The sequence below is a fragment of the Telopea speciosissima genome, chromosome 2 (genome assembly GCF_018873765.1).
Source record: "Telopea speciosissima isolate NSW1024214 ecotype Mountain lineage chromosome 2, Tspe_v1, whole genome shotgun sequence".
Taxonomy (NCBI): domain Eukaryota; kingdom Viridiplantae; phylum Streptophyta; class Magnoliopsida; order Proteales; family Proteaceae; genus Telopea; species Telopea speciosissima.
Window position 1 is genome coordinate 70,572,601 of NC_057917.1, and position 24,159 is coordinate 70,596,759.

The 24,159-nt window shown below is 37.7% G+C and overlaps 1 protein-coding gene and 1 long non-coding RNA gene across 2 annotated transcripts; both read right to left on the minus strand.

Annotated features, from left to right (window-relative positions):
* Positions 1-4,912: 4,912 nt before the first annotated feature.
* Positions 4,913-9,136, minus strand: LOC122651860 (rhamnogalacturonan I rhamnosyltransferase 1-like). Its single transcript, XM_043845420.1, has 8 exons — positions 8,640-9,136; positions 7,872-7,939; positions 7,652-7,740; positions 7,337-7,502; positions 6,938-7,227; positions 6,644-6,848; positions 6,391-6,548; positions 4,913-5,581 (listed from the first exon to the last, which is right to left on the minus strand). Exons 1-8 carry the CDS (start codon positions 8,965-8,967, stop codon positions 5,338-5,340), a joined length of 1,548 nt encoding a protein of 515 aa, XP_043701355.1. The 5' UTR covers positions 8,968-9,136; the 3' UTR covers positions 4,913-5,337.
* A 214-nt stretch (positions 9,137-9,350) lies between these two features.
* Positions 9,351-10,168, minus strand: LOC122651861. The gene is made up of 2 exons (XR_006331525.1): positions 9,942-10,168; positions 9,351-9,485 (listed from the first exon to the last, which is right to left on the minus strand). It is a non-coding gene; the product is annotated as an uncharacterized LOC122651861 (long non-coding RNA).
* Between the last annotated feature and the right edge of the window lie 13,991 nt (positions 10,169-24,159).

Consider the following 24,159-nt stretch of genomic DNA (forward strand, 5'->3'; position numbering starts at 1 on the left):
CCATTCTCCTGACCTTCATAGGCCTACTATAACTTCGTCGTTACGCGTTTTTTTTTTTTTCTTTTTTTTTTTTTAAGAAAAACCATATGTATTATGAACTAGGGAGTACATGAAGGATTGCTTGCTCTCAGTATGATTATAAGAGAGCTTTAGAATTCTAGCTGAGGTTGCATATGAGTAAGATTAGCATGATGTCTACTAATTTTAGTGACTAAAACAGAGGTAAAAGTACTAAACATATGTTTAATACCAGATAATAACTTAAAAAGTGCCCATGGCCAATCAGTAGACCGTGGATAGGATAATTAGGTGATCAATTGTTCATATTCCCTCTAGATATCTAGATGCTTGATGCCCTTTTCAATTGCAGCTTTGACACTTTGGTCGATTGCTTTTGTTTCGGCTTCAGCAATGAACCTAATAAATCATAATTATATGAAACATAAAGCTGATCATCATCATTACAAAAGCAAGAAGCCCAGCCAACCTCTTAGAAGACTACAAGAAACTCCCATAAGTAATTAGTAGAATATAACCAGTTGGACAAGAGAAAGACTGGAAGACGACTCCTCCTCAGCCAGCACCCATGTGTATCAATCATCACGTCATATTAGGTACTTCCACAGGCATCGTCTTCAACGGTTTTCACTCTAAGCAGTTTTCACTCTGATTGTAGGTAGTCTTTTTCAAGCAGCTCCAGTGTACTCTAAGGATTTTTGCTTGGTAGGAGATAATCCTTTTTAGGCATCTTTCACTCTACTCCAAGTAGTCATTTTTGTGACTCGAACCCGTGACGTAGTGCCTGACTCTGATACCAAATGTAAGATACTTGATCGATACGTCAAAAGCTCTAAAGCTTATAGAACACATTAAATAAAACCCTTTAATCTACACACATATTCTCGTGTTGATCCAATCTAGCCCCATTAGGCACATAACATTATATATAGTATTGCACTAGAGACATTATATATAGTATTGCACTATGTCTGTTAGTATTATTGCAAATAGCCATTAATCAACTACAAAAGTTGTGATATATATATATATATATATATATATATATATAAAAGCAACTTTGATGCAGAAAATAATTATAATTCCTCAACTTTGATGCAGAAAAGGATTATGAAACTTCATATGTTTCCTAGTTAATACTAATGGGTGTTTTTGAATGAATAATGGAAAAAATTATATATATAGGTAAACTACTAGTGCGAAATTTTTGTCACCCACAAACGTGTAATGCAATGATTAAACTCTTATTATTCCTCAAATTGTCTTCTACCTAAATAATATGGGTTGCTTTTAAGGTCTGAATTCCCATGTGCACCAACCGACATAAGAATATTTCAGAAAGATCTAATTACTTAATTTATATTTATTTAGTATATTTGTGACCTAGCTAGGATGGTTGATCTCCTAATTTTAAATTGTTATCAAATGCATTATAGAGGGAAAAGCAAGAAGGTGGTTCATGAACTGAATGTATTTGAAATATGATTCCAATGTGGAATCCTTTTAAAAAAATATTTACAACCTTATAAATCACTGCACTATTGAGCTATCAGTAAATCTGAATTTTGTCCAATCATATATAGACACAGTTTAATTTTATCTGATATTTTCTATTACAAAAAGTGGATTCCATGTTAAATATCTCCTTCGTATACAATTCGACACCATGAATCCAACGTATTGATATATAGTTTGAGAGACATCAACCGTTGGTACACTAAAACTCGCAACGCTTGGCTATTATAATAAGGACCTCTAAGATTAGGGGAGCCAATCATAAACTACCTATAAGAATCTTATTACTTAAACATCCAACAATATACCATTTAAGATCTCAAGTGATTTAGTCCAATGTGCACATATATTTACACTCACACTTGTGTCTTGGAATCATCATTCTACAAGACACAATGTGACATTCCAAGACACGAGTGTGGCGGCAGTATGAACGAAATGCCCAATTCAATTCCTAGTCCTAGATACTTTTAGGTAAAAAAACCTAAGGACAACCAATGTTCGTTAATATCGTGCCTAATGAAATAAATTCAAAAATATTGAATTTGATGGACACATTTCCAACAGCAACACCATATGCTTGCCTGATAGGTCCTCAGAACGCACGAAACCGCATTGTTATGTTGGTATCACTCTCCTGAGCAAATGAATTGCAGAAAGCCACCATATAATCTCGGAACATAATTCAATGCATTGACTATAATCTCTTCACTCTCTGAACTTGAAGAATCCTTACTCCTCCAACTCTCATACTGCACAACACATCTCCCTATAATCTCTTCACTCTCAAATCACAAGGTTTTTGGTGATTTTATATTTTCATAATTCTTTAGCTCAAATGGCAAATGAAGAATAATTGTTGAGTTGAAACAAATATACCAAATTCCAGATTTTGTTGAGGTATTTCCTCTAAACACCAAACACCACTCCTATGTTTTGTACATCATTTCATGGATGCAAGTACTAATTCTCCATTTTTGTCTTCCAGGAAGAACAGGAACACTGTGTGTGTGTGTTGTCAGACCAATGGAAATGTGAAAACATTTGGTGGGTTGTCCTCTGTTTTTACAGAGAGATTGATGTCAACATCAATGATAGAGAATGAAAATGGAAGTTGTTTGGTGGATCCGGGAAGCTTGGTCTCATGATCAAATGAGAAAACTAAAAATGACATACAAGTGAAGGATTTGGTTCCTTATAATGGAACAACCACCACACTAATGGAGATCTGTGATGGTGTACTGAGATTGTCAAGTTTCTTAGACGAAAGTAATTATTTATGGACCGAGTTTGCCTCTGGTCATGGTGAATGGGATTCCATTCATCGAGAGACAGGGATCGATATCGGGAGAGTATTTTGAAACATACTAAAATCCTAGGATGGTGGATGAACCATCATCTTTGTGTGGAGGAAAACTTTGTCCATTATTTATCACCATGCCATTGGTTTTTTACTAAAAGGTACTATGCTGGTCGGGTATACATTTTAAATCAACAAGAATAATATGATGAGGCAGAGCAAATAAGAAATTGATAGTCAGAATTTTCAAAATTGACCTTACTCCTTGTTTTTTGGTCCAAAGTTTATATAAAAATTATTTTTGTAATAATAAAAAAAGTGATTTCCAAGATTTCTAGAATTAGAGTTTCACATTCATTGTGAGGATTACCATCAATTTATCATTTTTTTTTTCTAAATCAAGGTATCATCTTTACCCGTGAATCGTGATCAAAAAGTTATGCAAATCCAATGTTCCAACCGATTCCATTCCTGGAAGTGAAGTATTTATCTATTTAGATTTTTTTTTTTGGTAACATTATTTATCTATCTAAAACTTTCCCCTTAGAGTATATTCAAGAATTGTGCTTTGTAATGAATAATTTTCCATCCATTTACTTTGTCAAATATTAGAAATAAATTTCTTGAAAAATATTTGTTTGATTATTCTCTTTCTTTGTCATAAGAGGTGGGACAATTTGGGGAAAGTCCTCAAAGAATCAAGATTTTGACCACGACACCACACTTGGGCTAACAAATGGTGATTCACCAAATCCCCAAAATGTCGTTGTGGGTAATTTTTTTTTTTTTTTTTTTTTTTTCCAATACTCAAATTCTTCAAACCCCACTCATATTTATTATCTTTTGAGTAGTTTTCAATTTTCAAATTGTTTATTGTTATCTAACTGTCTATGGTAGCGTGAGAAAGAAGAAGAGGAGAATTATATATCAAAAATACATTTCCACCTTTCAAGTCTGAGTTGACCACATTTTGTTTTCTAAGGACATGACGAAAACAAAAGGTTGCCCCCTCCCCCCATTATTTGTTGTATTCCACAAAAATGTATTTGGGGAAAGAGAAGGTGAAATCATCATCTTCAATAATTTCTTGCTTTTCAACAAATATATTTTAAAGAGGAATGATTATAGAGTTCATTATCTTTAAACGTCACCAACACAAAAACAAACAATGCTAATTACGTAGGGGATTATCCAAAGATCTATACGATTATAGGGAAGCCCAGAAATATTGGGGGCGAAATGATCGGCCCGCCCCCATGAAAGGCAGAAATTTTATCATAGAGATACTAGTGATCGCTCTCATTTGTTGGCGCATGTGCATGGCCCCTGTGCTCCCCAAAGAGAACGCTCTCTCAAGATTATAATATTTTACCGTTGAATCTAACCGTTTGGTTGGTGGCTTAACAAATGAGAAGAGACAGAGTTTAGAGCAGGAAATAGTGGCTGGAGATGAGTATAGATTATTATTATAAGGACTTGGCCATGGAATTTATTGCAGGTCAACCAAGAATGTTAACTAGCTTGCATCCCACGACTGTATGAGCTTGTATTTAGTTGCCTTAATGGAAAACTAGTGCTAATAAAGAATCATTACTTAAATTAAACATGTACTTTTAAAGTGCATGAAGCAAAGGATCAAGTGATCATCATGCGACTTGGGTAACAAGTTCTACCAAAGGTGGAAAACAAGTTTCTGATGTTGGTTCCTCCTCTCGTTTGTGGGGTTTTAGGAGTTTGTATAGATTTCCCATTAGAATTGCTTGATGCAAAAGAATTCCTTGCTTTGCTGCCCAAATATGTTTAAATTTTTTTAAAAAAATAAAGTACAGGGAGCCCTCTTCTTCATTTGTAAGGGAAAGCAAACGGGAAAAAGGGGGAAGAGGGGTTGGCTCAAGGTTGGAATCAATTTCATAACTATACACCACCTGTTATTTGCATGAGACTCTTAAGTCTTTAACACCATTTCAATGGTTAAAAGCAAACCCCATCACACAACACAACCACCAACACCAACACCACCCCCCCCCCCCCCCTGCAATAATTCAGACTTAAACTGACCAGAGAAGATTTGAGATGCAGCAATGAAAGAAATTGCAGGACTTCAATAATGTAAGTCCAAAAAGAATACAGGTCGTAAAGGAAGAGGGTCTGAATCTCCCCTCAATCCCAACAAAACTAAATCTGTATTTCAATCCTCATTTGTTGTACAATGCAGCTGATCTGCTATGACCCTGCAATGGCAAGGTGCTGTCTATACAAGAATCGTGTTATTTGTGAATAAGAAATATATAAATATTCTGCAGCGGCCTCCAGATATAACTCTATCCCAGAGTATACACGAACTGCTGCTCCCTCCTTTCCCAGAGCATACAAGAACTACAAGAATCTTCCACTTTTATATCTCTCACCCCCACAAGTTATTGAATCAATTAAGCTTCAAAGTAAAGCCATATAGGCAAGAGACGATGCTTGAATGTAACCCAATCTCCTGACCAAGATGAAGTTCACGTGCTACTCAATGGTTCAACCAATTGCAAACACTCATGTGGATTGGCATAGAAGTAATCCTCTTCTTTGGGTCTATCTGGAATCACAACTCTTCTACTTGGGCTCCCCATTAGATTTGCATGAGCATCTTTAACTAAAGAAGAGAACTTCTCCCAGCCCAGTAATCCGTCATTGTATTGGTCTATCAAATCAACTAAAAGCTTCCTGTCCAATAGAATTGTCTTCTTGAACTCCAAGAATCTGAAAAGCCCAGAAAATAACAAAGATGTCACCTCAGCTAGAGTGATTTCATTTCAGAAGAAAAATTAATTAACAGGAAACCAATAGCTATAGTAGGTGCACAAAATAAGTGGAACCAATGCCAGCAAAACCTACAAGACTAAAATGGAGTAGTATTTCCTAAATCAGTGCAACTTGGGCCAGGGCAAGGCCCAATTTACATGACGTTAGACCTCTGACATTATTTGGCAGGGAGAAGTCACTACTCAACTAAGGTCGCTATGGGGCAAAGGGCAATGCCTCAGGTAAACCAATCCAAGCTTATGCACACAAGGACATCAATAGCAACATTTGGCAAAAAAGCAATACTACATGTGAAGGCATAAATTTTATGTCTAATGCATAACACTTCCGCTGCTACAAGCAAACTCCATGATATTTTATGTCATTTATAACTCAAGCCTAGTTCAACCTAAAGTTACGTAGATTTGACTTAAATATGAAGGTCTGATTTATTTTACACCTTCACTCAGTTTCCCCTTTATTCAGTTCGAGAGCAGGGATTGTTAATCTTAAACATGGTTCTACAGTCAACTGAAAAAAGTTCATGCTTTTCCAGATCGCCCTGATTAAGCAAAGAACTTGAGCTTAAATGTCAAATATATAAAAGAATTCCTCAAAGTGACAAGATTCCATTACTTTAGGCTGGAGTCTTTCCATTAATCTCTGGAAACAGAATGTCAACTTTGCAAGTAAACATGTCGTAACATCTTCAAACTGTTGGGGTTACAAATAACTGAAGGTGTCGTAAACAATTAGCAGTACAATACCTGCGATGGCCTTCAACAACTTTTGCCATATTTCCATCATATGTAGGAACAAAGATATCACTTTGCAAAGAGACCAGATAATCCAATGCTGCCATCTGGGATGAATGGTTCTGGAAAAACCTAAGATCAGCAGGTTCCAACAGCGTCTCCTTTCTGACCTGTGACACAAAACTGAACAATCTGTAACAACCAGAACTTGGGGGGACACTCAAATATTCAAGTCAAGGCTTTTACTTAGGTTTCATCTACTGACCAAATTTGGATATGATGCTCTGAGACTCGCCATCCTCCTTTCTCCACCATAGATTTCTCCAGCAGCAATATAAATCTGGACACTATGATCGACATCCATTGCCCTCAGTATAAGAGCAGTTTCCTCGGGGGTCAGAGGGCACAAACCATCTTTCCTTTTCAGTTCAGAGTTTATCACTTTTTCTTTCCACCAGGGGTAAGCATACCTGACACAGGGCAAGGATTTCAGAAGGGGGTACAAGATATAGCTTCAAACTGACAATTTTTATTTGCCAAGCTAAGGGATAAAGCTTACCTCATTCTTGTCAACTCTTCTACCTCTTCATTGTTGCAACCCTGAGTACAGCCAGAAAACGCTAACATATCCATTTCATATCTGAGATGAAGGACTAAGAAAGGGCCCCTTTGCCTCAGAAGCTGTATGACTCTTCTACCCAACTCCTCTATCTGAGGAGTAAACCGCAAAGCATTGAAATTTACTCGGCAGCGCAGCTTCTGAATCTCTATGGGTAGGCCATTATTAGCAAGTCGAGTATCAGTTTTGTTTAAATGCACAATCTTGTACTTCTGTATCAGAGGAAGAATCTGTTTACACACTTAAAGCATTAGTTACACACTTCCAAATAGGAACCTTGAACATAAAATACCTAGTCCAGGTGTTGAATGTAAGAGCAAGATGGCAAAGAAAACAAACCTGATTCTTATAGTACGAAATGTCTGACCAACTGATGGGTGGCATTGAGTGTATCATTCCTAGCTCCACCCTTCTTTTAAGCCTAGGTGGAAGCTCTTTCAATATCCGAACCTCGTCTCTCAAGGATGTAATGAAATGATCCACATCAAAAATGTCCTGGAACTCACTGCAGAATCAAACGATGTACATTGTTGATATGTTAAACACCATCCTGCTTCATAAATTGAGTCACTCAGGGTGAAAACTCAAGCTGTAATTTTAAGATATTGAAGCGTTAAATAACTTTAAAGAAGCGAAAGAAGGTAGCAGACAGACCTAGGATCATTCCAGAAGGAGGTTTTATCCAACTCCGGGACTATAAGTGTAACATTCAAATATCTTGCAACAGCCACCATGTCGCATATCTGTTTAGAAAATTCAAAAGTGACTAATAATAAGCATATATAAATATGAAAAACAGGAAACAGGTAATAATGAATAGAGTACAGAAGACAGTGTAGTGCCAAGGCATGAACACTGAAAAGAAGGTACTCACTGCTGACCGCATCTGATTAAGTCCTCCATTGCATGAAACCATGAGGTAACCATTGTTTTTGTAAACCCCTGCCGCAGTTACCAACTATCAGACTAACTAGCATAATTATGATTCCCCATAAAATACATGAGGGACTAAACAAAGAAGGTTCATAAAAACTAAGATGTGTCATTTCAGTCACACCAGAATGAAACAAGATCATTTCTTACAGATGAAAAATATAGGTATACATAAATACTTTCACGGACAGACCAAACAATATAGATGGAAAAGAAAAAAAACACCGTAAGACAAAAGGATAATACAAGAGCATAATCCTCAAAAAGAAAAAGGCGGATGTCATATTCATGCTTCTATAAGAGGAGAAGGAATCCTGTGATCGAGGGCAGCACCAAGAAGACTAATTGTTACCTTCCCACTGTATTTCTAGGAAAATAATTAGAATTCGCCAATAATCACATGGCTAAAAAGTTGTCATATTGGGATAATCTAAAATTTGAGAACGACAACACTTAAAAGAACCAGAGATATTACCAAATAGGTCGATTATCAATCAAATACTAATTCGATTAACCTAAATCTCTGATACGAGAAAGCAAAACCCTTTACTGATTATTGTATGTTTTGGAAGCAAATGCGAGTTTACTTTGAGAACACAGAGGATCAGTTTACCTAAATAATCGAATCGCGGGTAAAAGACCCATTAATAAGGAGAAGAAAAAAGATGATAAAAAATCTATGTAAGAAGGTTTGGAGATGGGAACTCACTTTTGGGTGGCAAGTGGATTTTCGCAGGAACGGAAGATAATTTTACGGCCAAAGGAGAATCCGAAGGAGTAAAACAAGAGGGCCAACCCTTCAAAACCTTCGGCCCCCACGACTCCCCCAATGCCGTCAACTGAACAACGCAAGTCCAGAGCAAAGCAGTGGTGGTGGCCCGAATTATCCACAGTTTCATGCGTGAGCGAGGGATCACTGAACTCTTCATTTTCTCAACTTTACTTTCTCCCAAATACTTGAAGCCCATTTGCCACCGTCTCTCCTCCTTCTCCACCCCGTAATCAGACTTGTTTTCAGATTTCTCCAACCTGCACATCGTCAAATCGATCCTCACAATTCTTCAACCCCATACAAACGCCTGAACTGCACTTTCCTGAACCATCAGAAAGCTCTCGCTTGCGACATGACTTTGCAAGCTCGACTCAGCAATAATGTCGCAATATAATCGACAATAGGGAGGGAGACCTTGGAATATGTTACAACGAAAGTTGTCTTTAACGAAAGAAAAAGAAGAAACTGCAGATTCAATCCGTTCCTCCTCCCCTCGCGCCGATGTGTGATCTAAATGCCTTAAATCGAAATGAAAATAACTGAGTGGTTGAATATTTCTCAATCTATAGACAATATAGATGCCCCTCTCCTCACAAACCAAGACGACGATCCTCCAAACTCAAATATATAAACATAAGTGAAAACGCCTCGTAACTGCAGAAACCTCCTCGATTTTGATTAATGCAGCATTAAAAATTATCCAAAACCCATAAGAACTATTTAATTAACCTTAAACTTCCCTTAAAGTCTCTGACTCTCTATCCTCTGCAACTCCACTCCTTCCTTTCTTCCCACCAATACTCAATTCCTAAAATTGCAAAAAGCAAAACACAAAGGCAAAAACCAAACAAAATCCGCAAAGTACACAATATCACCCTATCGGAAAAACTCTATCCTATATACCGTGTAGAGGCAGAAACCAAACCAACAAAGAAAAGAAAGAAGAGAAAGAAACCCCACCCTTCCCAATAAAATCCAACTTATTTCCACAAAAAAAAAAACACGAAAAGAAATCACAAATAACTCAAAAGTTCCTCACCAAGAACCCCAAACAAATCATTAACATTCTTGGTACATTCCCACGAAATCCAATCCTCACTTCAATCTTAGACACAATAATATACCTAACAACGAATTTTAACCGTCTGAAGAGGAAAAATCTCCAACAGAACCAACAAAGAGAACCCCCAAAGATTTCCCTTCCACACCGAATTACATACTCACAGACACTACTATTACCAACTTCGATCTGATAGATATGCAGTGAATTTTCCAATCAGATCCGGTAAGTTTCCACCGGAGAGCCGGTTTCAGAACCTCTAAGAAAAGACCGTAAAGAAAAAAGCCAGAGAGAAAGCAGCAGCAATTGCTGTAAGTTCGCAAGTTCGGCGGCAGTCGGTGCTGTATATAGTATACGCATAGAACAAAAAGGGCAGAGAGAGAGAGAGAAGCCGTACACCACCAGATCATCTCCTCTTAACCATGGTTAGTGCTCTGCCCAACCCTCACGAACCCTAGGGTTTGACAATGTCAGGAAAGGGGCTGGCCCTGGCCCCACCACAGCACACCCGTCCGTACTCATTATATGTGTTGGAAGATCCAGCTGTAAGAGTATGACACGTGGATTCCTGTGGTTACCTTATTAGGTTTGCCGTTAACTACAGCCAGTGATGATCTGGATTTCGAATAATCTTTGAAAACGCCAACAATATATCGCGATATCTTGGAAACTAAGATATCGGCTAATATATAGTAATCTTTCTGGTGATATGGCGGATTTGTGAAGAAATCCTTCCTTCCTGGCTGTCGAGATGAAACAATTGCGGAAAGATATATCGCGACATCTATTAAATTTTTGTCTCATTTATGGGTTAAAAAAAAAATCTCCGTTACCGTTAGAGTGTCGGTTGCGACGTAAGGTCGTAGTTAACGGCGCCACTTGTCAGAACGGTCGAGTTATGGAAATGAAAGAGATAGAGTGAAATGGAAAGGGAAAGAGAGAGTGTGACACGTAGAGGAAGAGAGTTATCGTGAAAAGGGTAACTATGATAGAAGCCGAGGCCCGAGAGAGAGAGAGAGAGAGATTGACTGAAAATGACAAAAAAGCGAAAGATTTACCACTACTTATCACTTTTAGAGGGCAATTTAGTCATTTTAAAAGTTCGCACATTAGCACACGACACTAAATTAATAAGAGAAAAATTAACTAATAATTCTTACATTTGTCGGCAGGTGAAGGGCCTGATTTGGATTTTTGGGAGAGTTGATCTGACGGTTGTGATGTTACAAAATGTCCCAAAGTATCTATCAAATTAAGAAAGTTTGGCTAAGGGTCAATGTCATCAACGACTACAAATAAAAGGTGATGATGACTCATGGGAATAACTGAATAAGAAAGACATGGGAAGCATATAAGAAGAGAGAGGGAGAGAGATTAGGATAATAATTAAAAGAGAATAATGGAAGAGTAATGAAGGTCCATGCATGCATTTGCATGGTATTAACAATTATTTGAACCCGGCACGTCTTCCACCGCAGGAACCCCACAATGATTGAATAGACCCAGTCAACTTTGAAGGGCTGCTTCAATTACCAATGGTTTTAAGACACGTGGCATATCTAATATAATATTAATTGTCCCCTATTCTCCACGCGTGTCCATACTTTTTTAATCAGATTTGGGTGGGTTTATTATTATTATTAGGGTCAGCTGGTCCATCCAGGTGGCGGACCCATAAAACAGCTGGGAATTGTGGACTTGGAATTGGCTAAGGGTCGGCTGGACCAAGTGACCAACCCTTCGCTTAACTGAGACAAGATGGGCCGGGTCAGGTCAGATCAGGTTCCAAAGTGAGAAATGTCAAAAACCGCTGGAAAACGTGGATTGCCGGCAAGAATGGTAAGAGTTGTTGGGACCTTTTAGGGATTTATTTTCCTTAATAAGATGGATGGGGAGAGCCTATAAGTGTAATTTTGAGTGATAATAGTAGAAAAAAAGATTTCTGTGTGGGAATGTGGCTTATGCCAGCACTCCCATGAGTCTATCTCTCTCCTTCCCATGTGAAAAGACATCTCTGATCCCTTGTTTTAGGGAGAAAAGAAATAGACACATGAAAGGGCTGGCGTAGGCCACACTCCCCTGCAAAAATTGCTTCCCATATTAGTATTATTAAGTAGAGAAGTCATCGCTCTTTAGAGGTGTTTCAGTGTTTGTGTTTTAAGGGCCTTCTTAAGGCTTGGAGAGACGAAGACCATGCCAATCTGGTGAACTTCCATTTCCTTTAGTGTGTCTAAAAAGAGGAACAGTGCTGACTTCATTTTTCAACTCTTTTAAGGGCTAATTAAAGTGACAACAACACTTCATAAATGACACTTTTAAAATAAAATAATGAGAGACTTTATAGGTGTATCGGATCGGTCTCAATATTGCCCAGAGTCGGCCGATCTGATCCAAAATTACCAGCCATTCACCCAACTCATCCAACCATCCAAAGAGTTAAGCATCTCAAAATACTAAAGCTCATCCCCTACTTGAACCGAGATTGATCAGAATCGACCCTAAAGCAATTTCAAAGCAAATCGGCCGATTCCATCAATTAGTATCCACTATTAAAATCCATAGCTGCTTCATTCACAATATATCAAAGTATCTAGTAAGGACTCAGCAGCGAGGAAAAAGTGGGAGAATGAGAGGACATGCCACTTATAAATAAAACTTTACCAACAAAATGTAGCTGTCCTCAAAGTAACTTCCTCTACTCTAGATTTCAAAAACTCCTTCCCCTCTCAGTTGCCTCTTCCATCAAATCCTCCCCATCTATTTCTCATTCCAACCCTAAATTGTATATACACTTGCACAATTATATATATATGGAAAAAATATACGATGTCGGAGTATGGAATCCAATGTACATCCACTCACATAATGAAATGTAGAGTTTATATTGACACATGTTCTCTTGTGCTGACCCATGTAAATCTCATGTGGATAATATCATTCTCAGTACTGCCACGTGTGGCGTGCAGATTCCTCTCCACATTGGTTGTTTCCAAGTGATCCTTTAGAAGGGAATTTTTTTATGGATCTTCAATATATACCATGTGGGAATTTAGGTGGACCCAAATTTGTAGACATATAGGCCCCCAAAATCCCCTACTCATCATGTAATAATCATGTATGAATTTGGAACAAGTGGCGATAAATAGAGATTTGAAAATCAGTGCTAGTCGGAGTAGGCATACATGAGATATACGTGAGATGGATGCTAATACATAGGACGGTATTTTGATTGAAGTTAGGCTCCAAATTTTGTTACGTGGTCATTTCACATAATTTTCTAGATATCCAAAATTTGATACATCGTCTTTTCACACAATTTCTTTGATTTCCAACTCGCAGAATAGTCAAATCACTTTTCCATGTAAAAAAAATGAAGCATCCACCAAGAGATCCATTTTCCAAGCAGATCACTTGGCCAAGTGTAGTGTGTTGGAAAACACATTCCTCCATAAACTAATTTTGATGATAACAAACATTAAGATTAATACTAATATTCCAATCTTTAAGCAAGCTTCATAGTCAGATGTTGGAAGCATCAAGCATCCAGGAAAGACTTGATCAACGGAGCTCACAACAGAAGAGTTAAGGAAAAGAAGAAATTTGAATATTGAGGAACATCTTCTAAAGGAAGCTAAGAATTAACAAGACAAAGACTCTCCAAGAAGATTCAAGTGCAATAGAACACATTTTACTACATGTGCATATCACATTGCACACACATTGCATTCACATGTAAGAGACCCTAGGAGAAACTCATTCTCATGCCCTAGACTCAAGAAACATGGCCATTAAAGTGTTAGACAAAAACCTATGAAGTCCCCAAGCAAGCTGGACCAAAAATCCCCTTGACAGACAATCAAAAAAATAGGATAAGTCGTGTCGGCGACCTATAGACTCGTGGTCGACCTCGAATATAAAAACATATAGACTGTTTCCAGAGCCTGTCGGTTGCAACCGACAGATCTATCGGTCGACCGACACTTGTAGGTCGATCCATAGGTCGACCGACAATCGACCTACAGCCCCAAACTTGGGCTTAACGGCTAGTTTTCAACGGCTAGTTTTTTGATGGTCGACCGACAACTTTATAGGTCGACCGACAGTCTAAAAATATGACAGTTTTATATCCGTTGGAGAACAAACAAACTCCAACTTTTGGCTTTATAAAACACATCCAAACAAGGAACAAAATACATCTTTTTGATAGAAAAAGTGCATAGTACATTTGAGAAAGTACAAAAGTGAGAATTTGTCATTGAGCTAAATTATTCAATTCAAGCTCTTCAAAGAGATATTACCAAGCTCTTAACTCTCCACTCTCTCCAACTCATGCCATCAAGGAGAGTCATCTAGGAGACTCAAGGTGCATCACTCTCATTCATATCATTGAGCACCATCACTCAAAGGGTAAAAGTGTCACTACTCTTTGATAGGTATTTATACCAAACTTCTATTGTATTTACTTGTTTATGCTTTTGATTTGATAAAGCATTGTTGTATTAATCTAGACTGTACTTAGATTAGTACAACGACCTTCTCATCCTTAAGAGATTGAAAGGATACTCTTGTCCTGGAACTAAGATTGTAAGGATCCTCTTATCCTGTTAAAAAGAGTTGTAAAGGTGTCATTTCCCCACCTATTGTATTGAAAGGGAAATACTAGTGGAATTCTCTCAAGGTTGAGAGGAGTGGATGTAGGCTAAGTTAGCCGAACCACTATAAATCTTGTGCCTCATTTACTTCTGCTTTTTATATTTAATATAAGTGTGCAACCAATCGAAAAAGAGGCAAAATCCACTAGTGGTAACCTATTCACCCCCTCAGGTTACCCAACAATTGGTATCAGAGCGGGAGCTCAAAACTAAGACCATATTGTCTTTATATTGTGCTAAAAACGATCCATGGCATCATCATCATCTACACACCAAATTGAGGGGCTCAACACTTCTAGGCCACCATACTTTGATGGTGAAGGATTTGCCTACTGGAAGTGTAGGTTCAAAAATTATGTGTGTGCTCATGATATTGATGTATGGATTGTGATTGAGGAAGGTCCCTTCCAAATCACAAAAGAAGTTGGAGGAAGAATTGTACCTAAGGAGAAATCCGAATGGACACCATCGGATAAAACACACATACAACAAAACTACAAAGCTATTGCATTCCTACAATGTGCTCTTAGTGAAAAAGAATTCAATAGAACTAGTATGTGTAACACAGCTAAGGAGATGTTTGATACTCTTGTGGTTACCTATGAAGGAACATCACAAGTTAAACAACTCAAGATTGACAAACTTGTTCATGAATATGAATTGTTTAAAATGCTTGATGATGAAAGTATTTCTAACATGTTTACTAGGTTTACTAACATTGTTAACAAGTTGAAAAGCTTAGGAAAGGAATACACCAAAGCGGAGAATGTAAGGAAGATCTTGAGATCACTACCCTCCAAGTGGAGACCAATGGTGACCGCCATCAAACAAGCAAAAGATCTAGAGGTTCTACACATGGATGAATTGATGGGTACTCTACAAACCCATGAAGTTGAACTCCTTGAAGATGATAAAGTCATAGAAGTAAAAGAACCAAGGAGAAAGTCCATCGCACTCAAGACCTCTTGCGAATCCGAAGAAGAAGAAAGCGATGAAGAGGATATAGAGAAAGAAATCTCTCTAATCACAAGGAAGTTCCAAAAATTCTTAAGAAAGAGAGGAGGAAGATTCTACAAAGGACAACCATCAAAAGAAAACAAAGGTAAAACATACACAAAGGAAAAACCTTTCAATACTAACAAGGACATTGTGTGTTATGAATGTAGAAAGCCCGGACACTTCAAAACCGAGTGCCCCAAGCTAAAAGGAAAGGAAAGCAGAAAGAAAAAGGCTTGCACCGCCGAGATATCATGGGATTCAAGTGATAGTGAAGAAGAAAATAATGAATCCGATGAAGAGACCGTCAACTTGGCACTAATGGCTCACAACAATGATGATGACGAGGTAAACTCTCCCTATCATAGCTCATTGTCAATTTGCAATGATGATTTAGAATATGAAGAACTTCAAGAGGCCTTTGAAGAACTTTATAATGTAAGTCTCCAAGAGGAAGCTTCTAAAAAGGCCTTAGAAAAAGAAGTAGCCAATCTTCTACACAAAATTGATGAGTTGACTTCACATGCACACAACCTAGAAGAAGAAAATAAGAATCTAATCTCCACATTGCACACCTTTACTAAGGGTCAAAAGACCTTAGATACATTATTAGAAAATCCACAAAAGGGACCTCAAAATAAAGAAGGTCTAGGCTATGATGGTAAAAGACCACATCAAGCCAAAGGAAAGGGAAAGATGAGAACTCCAAGATGGAGAAAATCAAACCAAGGCCAAACCTCACATCCCATTGTATGTGAAAAATGTCATTTACCCGGGCATGAAACTTGCATCGGTGCTTATATTGATGGTAAGGTGATATATAAAGAACCGGATACAAAAAGGAAGCATCATGCATTCTACTATACTTCTCAAAAGAGGACCAACAAACCTCAAAGAGAATTTGTGCCCCAACGGCCACAAAGACAATATCCCAAGCCTAAGCCATTTCAACCATATAGGCAAAATGCTTCATATATGCCATATGCACCCCAAAGACCTCAAAATCACTATAGACCAAACACATACACTAGGCCCTATGATCACCAAAGGGCCTACATCAACAATAAGTCTTACACATCACAAAATTACTATGTTCCATATAGACACTATGAATTTCAAGGGCCAAGAAGAACCTAAAGATCATATGGACATCGAAAACCTACATCTATCACACCTACAATACAAAGTCAAAATTCTAGAAGAGCTTGGATACCTAAGGGTATGATCGATCCTAACCTCAATGGACCCATGAGATTATGGGGACCAACATATAATTGATTGCTTTTATAGGTATGCTTGAAGAGCAATGAAGCAATTGAATGGTATATTGATAGTGGATGCTCCAAGCATATGACGGCCAACCCCAATCTATTCACCAAGCTAAACAAGTACAATGGAGGAATGGTGACATTTGGGGACAATAGCAAAGAAAAAATCATTGGCATCGGTGAAATCACCATTGGAGGTACAATCATATCCAATGTATGCCTAGTTGACAATTTAAAGTATAATTTGCTTAGTGTGAGTCAACTATATAATATAGGATATAGTGTCATTTTCAAAACCTCTCATTGCTTAGTAAAAAATTCAAATGATAAGACTATCTTGAAGGGAATTAGGAAAAATAATATCTATATCTGCTTATTGGATGAAGCAAATTCTAGTAATACATGTCTTGTGACAAATGATGTTGATCCCTACCTATGGCATAGAAAACTAGGACATGTTAATGTAAAAGTGATTAAGACCATTGCATCTAAGAATTTAGTTAGAAACTTACCCAAACTCAAATTTGAAAAAGACCATGTATGTGATGCTTGTCAAAGAGGAAAACAAACCAAGGTATCTCATAAATCAAAAAATGAAGTGTCTACCACTAGACCCTTAGAACTACTACACTTGGACTTGTTTGGACCTATTACTACACCTAGCCTTGGCGGTTCAAGATACACCTTTGTAATAGTTGATGATTTCTCTCGCTTCACATGGACTCTATTTTTAAAACATAAAGATGAAGCCTTTGATGAATTTGCATCTCTATGTAAGAGAATACAAAACCAAAAGGGATATCTCATAACAACCATTAGAAGTGATCATGGAGGAGAATTTGACAATCTCAATCAATTTGGGAGTTATTGCAGTAAACAAGGCATAACCCATAACTTCTCCGCTCCTAGAACACCTCAATCCAATGGGGTGGTTGAAAGAAAGAATAGATCACTCCAAGAGACCGCTAGAACAATGATAAATGAATACTCTCTTCCAAAATATTTTTGGGTCGAAGCGGTCAATACGGCTTGCTATGTGTTAAATCGTGTATTAATTAGACCTATATTACTCAAAACACCCTATGAACTCTATCATAATAAACTACCTAAAGTTGATTACTTTAAAGTGTTTGGGTGTATATGCTATATATTGAATACTAAGGATAACTTAGGAAAATTTGATGCTAAAGCCGATGATGGCATTTTTCTTGGATACTCTTCAAATAGTCGAGCCTATAGAATCTTCAATAAGAAAAGCTTGATTATTGAAGAATCAATGAATATAAAATTTGATGAATCTCTTCCTAAAGATAGAAACAAGCCATTGGTTGATGATGATGATACACTTGTTGAGATTAGGGAGAACATAGAAAATTTCTCTCTAAGAGAACCCAAAGACCAACCAAAGGATCTACCCAAAGAGGTTAGACCTTGGAAAGACCATCCCTTGGATCATGTCATTGGAGACTTAGACAAAGGAATCCAAACTAGATCTAAAACTCAAGACATTTGCAACAATGTTGCTTTCATATCCAAAATTGAACCTAAAAACATAAAAGAAGCATTGGAAGATAGTGATTGGATAGTAGCTATGCAAGAAGAGCTCCATCAATTTGAAAGAAACAATGTTTGGGAGCTTGTCCCAAAACCCAAGAATCATTCTATTATAGGAGCCAAATGGGTGTTTAGAAACAAACTTGATGAAGATGGATCAATCATTAGAAACAAGGCTAGATTAGTTGCCAAAGGATATAATCAACAAGAAGGGATAGATTTTGATGAAACCTATGCACCGGTAGCAAGACTGGAATCTATTAGAATGCTACTTGTTTTTGCATGTCATAAAAATTTTAAGCTATGTCAAATGGATGTCAAAAGTGCTTTTTTAAATGGCTTTATCATGGAGGAAGTATATGTTGCACAACCTCCCGGATTTGAGGATGCACAATATCCGGATCACGTCTTCAAACTTAACAAAGCTCTCTATGGACTCAAACAAGCTCCTAGAGCTTGGTATGAGAGATTGAGTGAATTCCTAATCCAAAGTGGATTTCAAATGGGTAAGGTTGATACAACCTTGTTTGTGAAACATAAAGGAAAAGACTCTATTATTGTGCAAATATATGTTGATGATATTATATTTGGATCCACCAATGAAAATCTTTGTGTTGAATTTAGCAAATGCATGAGTGATGAATTTGAAATGAGTTTGATGAGTGAACTTAATTTTTTCTTAGGACTTCAAATTAAGCAAACCAAAAATGGAATCTTTATATGTCAAACTAAATACACTAAAGAACTTCTCAAGAAATTTGATTTTGATGGACAAAAGTCATCTAGCACCCCCATGAGCACCTCTCTAAAGCTATCTAAAGATGAGGAAGGTACTCCCATAGACCCTACACGCTATAGAGGCATGATTGGCAGCCTTCTATATCTCACCGCTAGTAGGCCAGACATCATGTTTAGCGTGTGTGCTTGTGCTAGATTCCAAGCCAACCCAATGCAATCCCACTTTAGTGCCGTTAAAAGGATCTTTAAATATCTTAAAGGTACTACAAATGTAGGATTATGGTACCCAATGAACCAAAATTTTGATTTAATAAGCTTTTCGGATGCCGACTTTGCAGGGTGCCATCTTGATCGCAAGAGTACAAGTGGCACATGTCACTTCTTAGGATCTTGCTTGGTTTCATGGTTTAGCAAGAAACAAAACTCGTTGCTCTTTCCACTACCGGCCGAGTACATTGCGGTCGGTAGGTATTGTGCCCAAGTCCTTTGGATGAGGCAAACTCTCATGGACTATGGGATACATTTTAGTTCATCTCCAATTAATTGCGACAATACAAGTGCAATCAATTTAAGCAAAAATCCCATTCTCCATTCAAGAGCCAAACATATTGATATTAGGCATCACTTTCTTAGAGACACAGTTCAAAAAAGGGGAAATTGTTCTAAAATACATTGAAACTGAAAAACAACTTGCAGACATACTCACCAAGCCATTAAGTGAAGAGAGATTCTGCTATTTGAGGAGAGAACTCGGGACTTGCAACCCTTTTGAGTAAAGTGAAATCCTCAAAAAGCCCAAAAATCAGGTTGTTAGAGAATTCTGGGCTAAAATCCCATTAATCCCTGTTTTTTACCTGTCGGTCGACCGACACGGAAAAATTTCGTTTTTAAACAAGAACCGAGAGGATTTTTTTCATTTCCCTCCTCTTTTGTTCGAGACCCCTCCTCTCCAAAACCCTTTTTCTCTGAACTCCAAGGCAAAACCCTGCAAAATCCCTTGAGATTTCACCAAATCCAAGCCCCAAATCACTCTTCCTACACAATCTACCCACTTCCAACCCAAAAATCTCTATTTCTCTCTATTCTCTAAAGCCCTAGGTTTCAAATGGCTCCAAAGCAAAGCAAGGGCAAGCAACCAAAGAAGAAAGCCAAAGTTGGAGAGAGCTCTGCAGCATATGACAAGTCTCTCTTCATCTCAGAAGAAGCCTCCATGCTCTGGGGAAGATTTGAGAAGAGAAAGGTTGACAAGGAAAGAACTGTAAGAGTTTCTCAATTTCTGGACTATGACATTGAAGAATATTTCAAATATTTGGGTTGGGAAAATACCTTAGTTTATGTTGATCCCTGCTATCCTGACCTTGCCAGACATTTTTACTGTAATCTGAGAACCCAAATAGTGGATGATAGGCTTGCCATCACATCCCTAGTAAAGGGTGTTCCCATCATATTCACTTATGAAGATCTAGGAGAGATCATGGGAATTCCCACATTAGGAGATATGAGCTATCTTCCTCCCAAAGGGGATGCCAAAACCTTTATGAATGTTGATGAAATTTATGGTGCCATCATGAAAGACTATGTTGGGTTTGAACCAACTGTTAAAGCTATGAAACTTCATGAACTACCCAGGATGATCAGCTTCATTGTCAGCTACAACATCTTGCCCAAAGGAGGCCATAGAGACCAAGTCAATCCCTTTCAAGCCTACATTACTTGGTGTCTTGTCACTGCCAATCCTATCAATCTTCCATATGTGATTATGAAGACCATGGAATACTGTGCAGTACCTCATTATAGGGGAAACCTTCCATATGGTAGACTCATAACTGCCATCCTTAAGTTCCATGAAGTGGATCTCTCTGGGGAATCCATTGACCCCAAGATGATTGACATCGACTCATCCACCATCAAGAAGATGAAGCTGGGATTTGTTGCGGCTCCTCCCTCACACCAAGCCCGAAGGAAGTGAGCTACCCAACATGTCACAGGTGACGAAGCAGAGTCACAAGAAGAGGACGACAGTGAGGATGAAGACTATGTTGGTGAACCCTCAGGGGACTATGTCACCAGAGAAGAATTTTCAAGTTTTCGCCAACAACTTGACACCCGCCTGAAGGGCTTTGATGATCACTTCACCTCTCTCCACAAAGATCAAGAAGAGATTCTTCGCATCCAACAGGAGAACCAAGTGATCTTACAGCGTCTCAATCTGCATTTCTTTCCTCCTCCTCCACAGTAGAGATAGTTGACATCATATTAGCACTCTTGATCTCGATGTTATGGACATACTTTTAAAACATGGAACTTCTATTTTGAAGCATGTGATGCTTTTAAAATTAACACTTTATTGGGCTTCATATTATTTGCTCTCTGTTCTTCTAACCATGCAGGAAGTCATTTTCTTAAGGGGAGCCACCCTAAGATTGTTTTTGCTTGTTCATGGTTACCAGCACTGGCTTAGGGGGAGCCACCCTAAGATTGTTTTTGCTTGTTCATGCTCTACACCTCCTTTTTGTGTTGACAAAAGGGGGAGAAGTTATTATGATTCAAATATTCATATTATGTGATAATGCATATTTATCTACATATTATGTGATAATGCATATTTATCTTTACCTTGAATTATGATTCAAATAATCATACGGAGAAGTTATTATGATTCAAATATTCATATTATGTGATAATGCATATTTATCTACATATTATGTGATAATGCATATTTATCTTTACCTTGAATTATGATTCAAATAATCATATGATGTATGATAATGCATATTCATCTTGAGTTACATGCCCACATGAATAATGCATATATTTATCTTGAATTGCATACATACATGAGTAATGCATATTTTGAATCACATGTTTGTCATCATCAAAAAGGGGGAGATTGTTGGAAAACACATTCCTCCATAAACTAATTTTGATGATAACAAACATTAAGATTAATACTAATATTCCAATCTTTAAGCAAGCTTCATAGTCAGACGTTGGAAGCATCAAGCATCCAGGAAAGACTTGATCAACGGAGCTCACAACAGAAGAGTTAAGGAAAAGAAGAAATTTGAAGATTGAGGAACATCTTATAAAGGAAGCCAAGAATTAACAAGACAAAGACTCTCCAAGAAGATTCAAGTGCAATAGAACACATTTCACTACATGTGCATATCACATTGCACACACATTGCATTCACATGTAAGAGACCCTAGGAGGAACTCATTCCCATGCCCTAGACTCAAGAAACATGGCCATTAAAGTGTTAGACAAAAACCTATGAAGTCCCCAAGCAAGCTGGACCAAAAATCCCCTTGACAGACAATCAAAAAAATAGGATAACTGTCTGTCGGTCGACCTACAGACTCTGTCGGTCGACCTACGAATATAAAAAAATACGACACTGTTTCCAGTGTTGTCGGTTGCAACCGACAGATCTATCGATCGACCGACACTTGTAGGTCGATCCATAGGTCGACCGACAATCGACCTACAGCCCCAAACTTGGGCTTAACGGCTAGTTTTCAACGGCTAATTTTTTGATGGTCGACCGACAACTTTATAGGTCGACCGACAGTCTAAAAATATGACAGTTTTATATCCATTTAAGAACAAACAAACTCCAACTTTTGGCTTTATAAAACACATCCAAACAAGGAACAAAATACATCTTTTTGATAGAAAAAGTGCATAGTACATTTGAGAAAGTACAAAAGTGAGAATTTGTCATTGAGCTAAATTATTCAATTCAAGCTCTTCAAAGAGATATTACCAAGCTCTTAACTCTCCACTCTCTCCAACTCATGCCATCAAGGAGAGTCATCTAGGAGACTCAAGGTGCATCACTCTCATTTATATCATTGAGCACCATCACTCAAAGGGTAAAAGTGTCACTACTCTTTGATAGGTATTTATACCAAACTTCTATTGTATTTACTTGTTTATGCTTTTGATTTGATAAAGCATTGTTGTATTAATCTAGACTGTACTTAGATTAGTACAACGACCCTCTCATCCTTAAGAGATTGAAAGGATACTCTTGTCCTGGAACTAAGATTGTAAGGATCCTCTTATCCTGTTAAAAAGAGTTGTAAATGTGTCATTTCCCCACCTATTGTATTGAAAGGGAAATACTAGTGGAATTCTCTCAAGGTTGAGAGGAGTGGATGTAGGCTAAGTTAGCCGAACCACTATAAATCTTGTGCCTCATTTACTTCTGCTTTTTATATTTAATATAAGTGTGCAACCAATCGAAAAAGAGGCAAAATCCACTAGTGGTAACCTATTCACCCCCCTCTAGGTTACCCAACATAGTGTTTCGTCATCCCTAACAAGGTGGGACTATTTACCATGTATCAATCATGTTTTCAACTTCATTGACAAGGATGACAAATCATCATGATCATTTGATAGATGGGGAATTCTCTATATAGACCACGTGTTAAATTCAGTAGCCTATCTCAATCATATGACTCTCTATATATAAATTATTTTGCTTTCTTTCACCATCTCGGCATTCATTTGCATGTAAAAAGTTAAATGTACAAATTTTTTTAAGGGAAAAAGATCTCTACGTGTGGTGTTTCCTACGCCCTCTCATAGGGCACCATGAGATGATACCTCTACCCCTAGGTAGATATCCAGGCGTGCTCATCCATTGGCCTAGATGCTTGTGTAGAGACCATACGACCAAGTAGAGATCTTTTGCCCATTTATTAAATACATGATGATATGAAAGGTAATAGCTGGCTTTTGTTATAGGCGGTACCTTCATCCCCTCCCCTCCCCTCCCCTCCCCTCCTTAATACCAAAATGAATGCATGAGAATTGTTTCTAGTCCTTCCCCTCATCGCCTAACACCCCCCCTCCTAAAACCCCCTTCAAAAAAAATACAAGAAGATAAATTGCACTTTTTTTTTTATGCAAACCCGTTCATGGGGTGGAATTTTATTCAATCTCAAAACAAGCCGTCTAAACTCCCTTAAAAAAAAAGAAGATGTTATTATATTTTTTATGCAAACCCGTTAATGGGATGAAGTTTTATTCAATCTCAATGAGAAAAAAATAAGAATTAGAAAGAGATACAAGAATGGGTAAGAAAAAGTCCATCTATATTTAATTAATGGAAAGAGAACACCGCTGATCGTGACAGACACATCGCCCCTGTGCCCTGACATAGGGGGCACAAAATGAC

Coding starts and splice junctions, on each gene's coding strand:
- LOC122651860 (XM_043845420.1), bottom strand. CDS start 8,967: ATGTGCAGGTTGGAGAAATCTGAAAACAAGTCTGATTACGGGGTGGAG. Junction 6,849..6,937: donor GAAGAGTTGACAAGAATGAG/GTAAGCTTTATC, acceptor GCCCTGTGTCAG/GTATGCTTACCCCTGGTGGA. Junction 5,582..6,390: donor GTTGTTGAAGGCCATCGCAG/GTATTGTACTGC, acceptor TGGGCTTTTCAG/ATTCTTGGAGTTCAAGAAGA.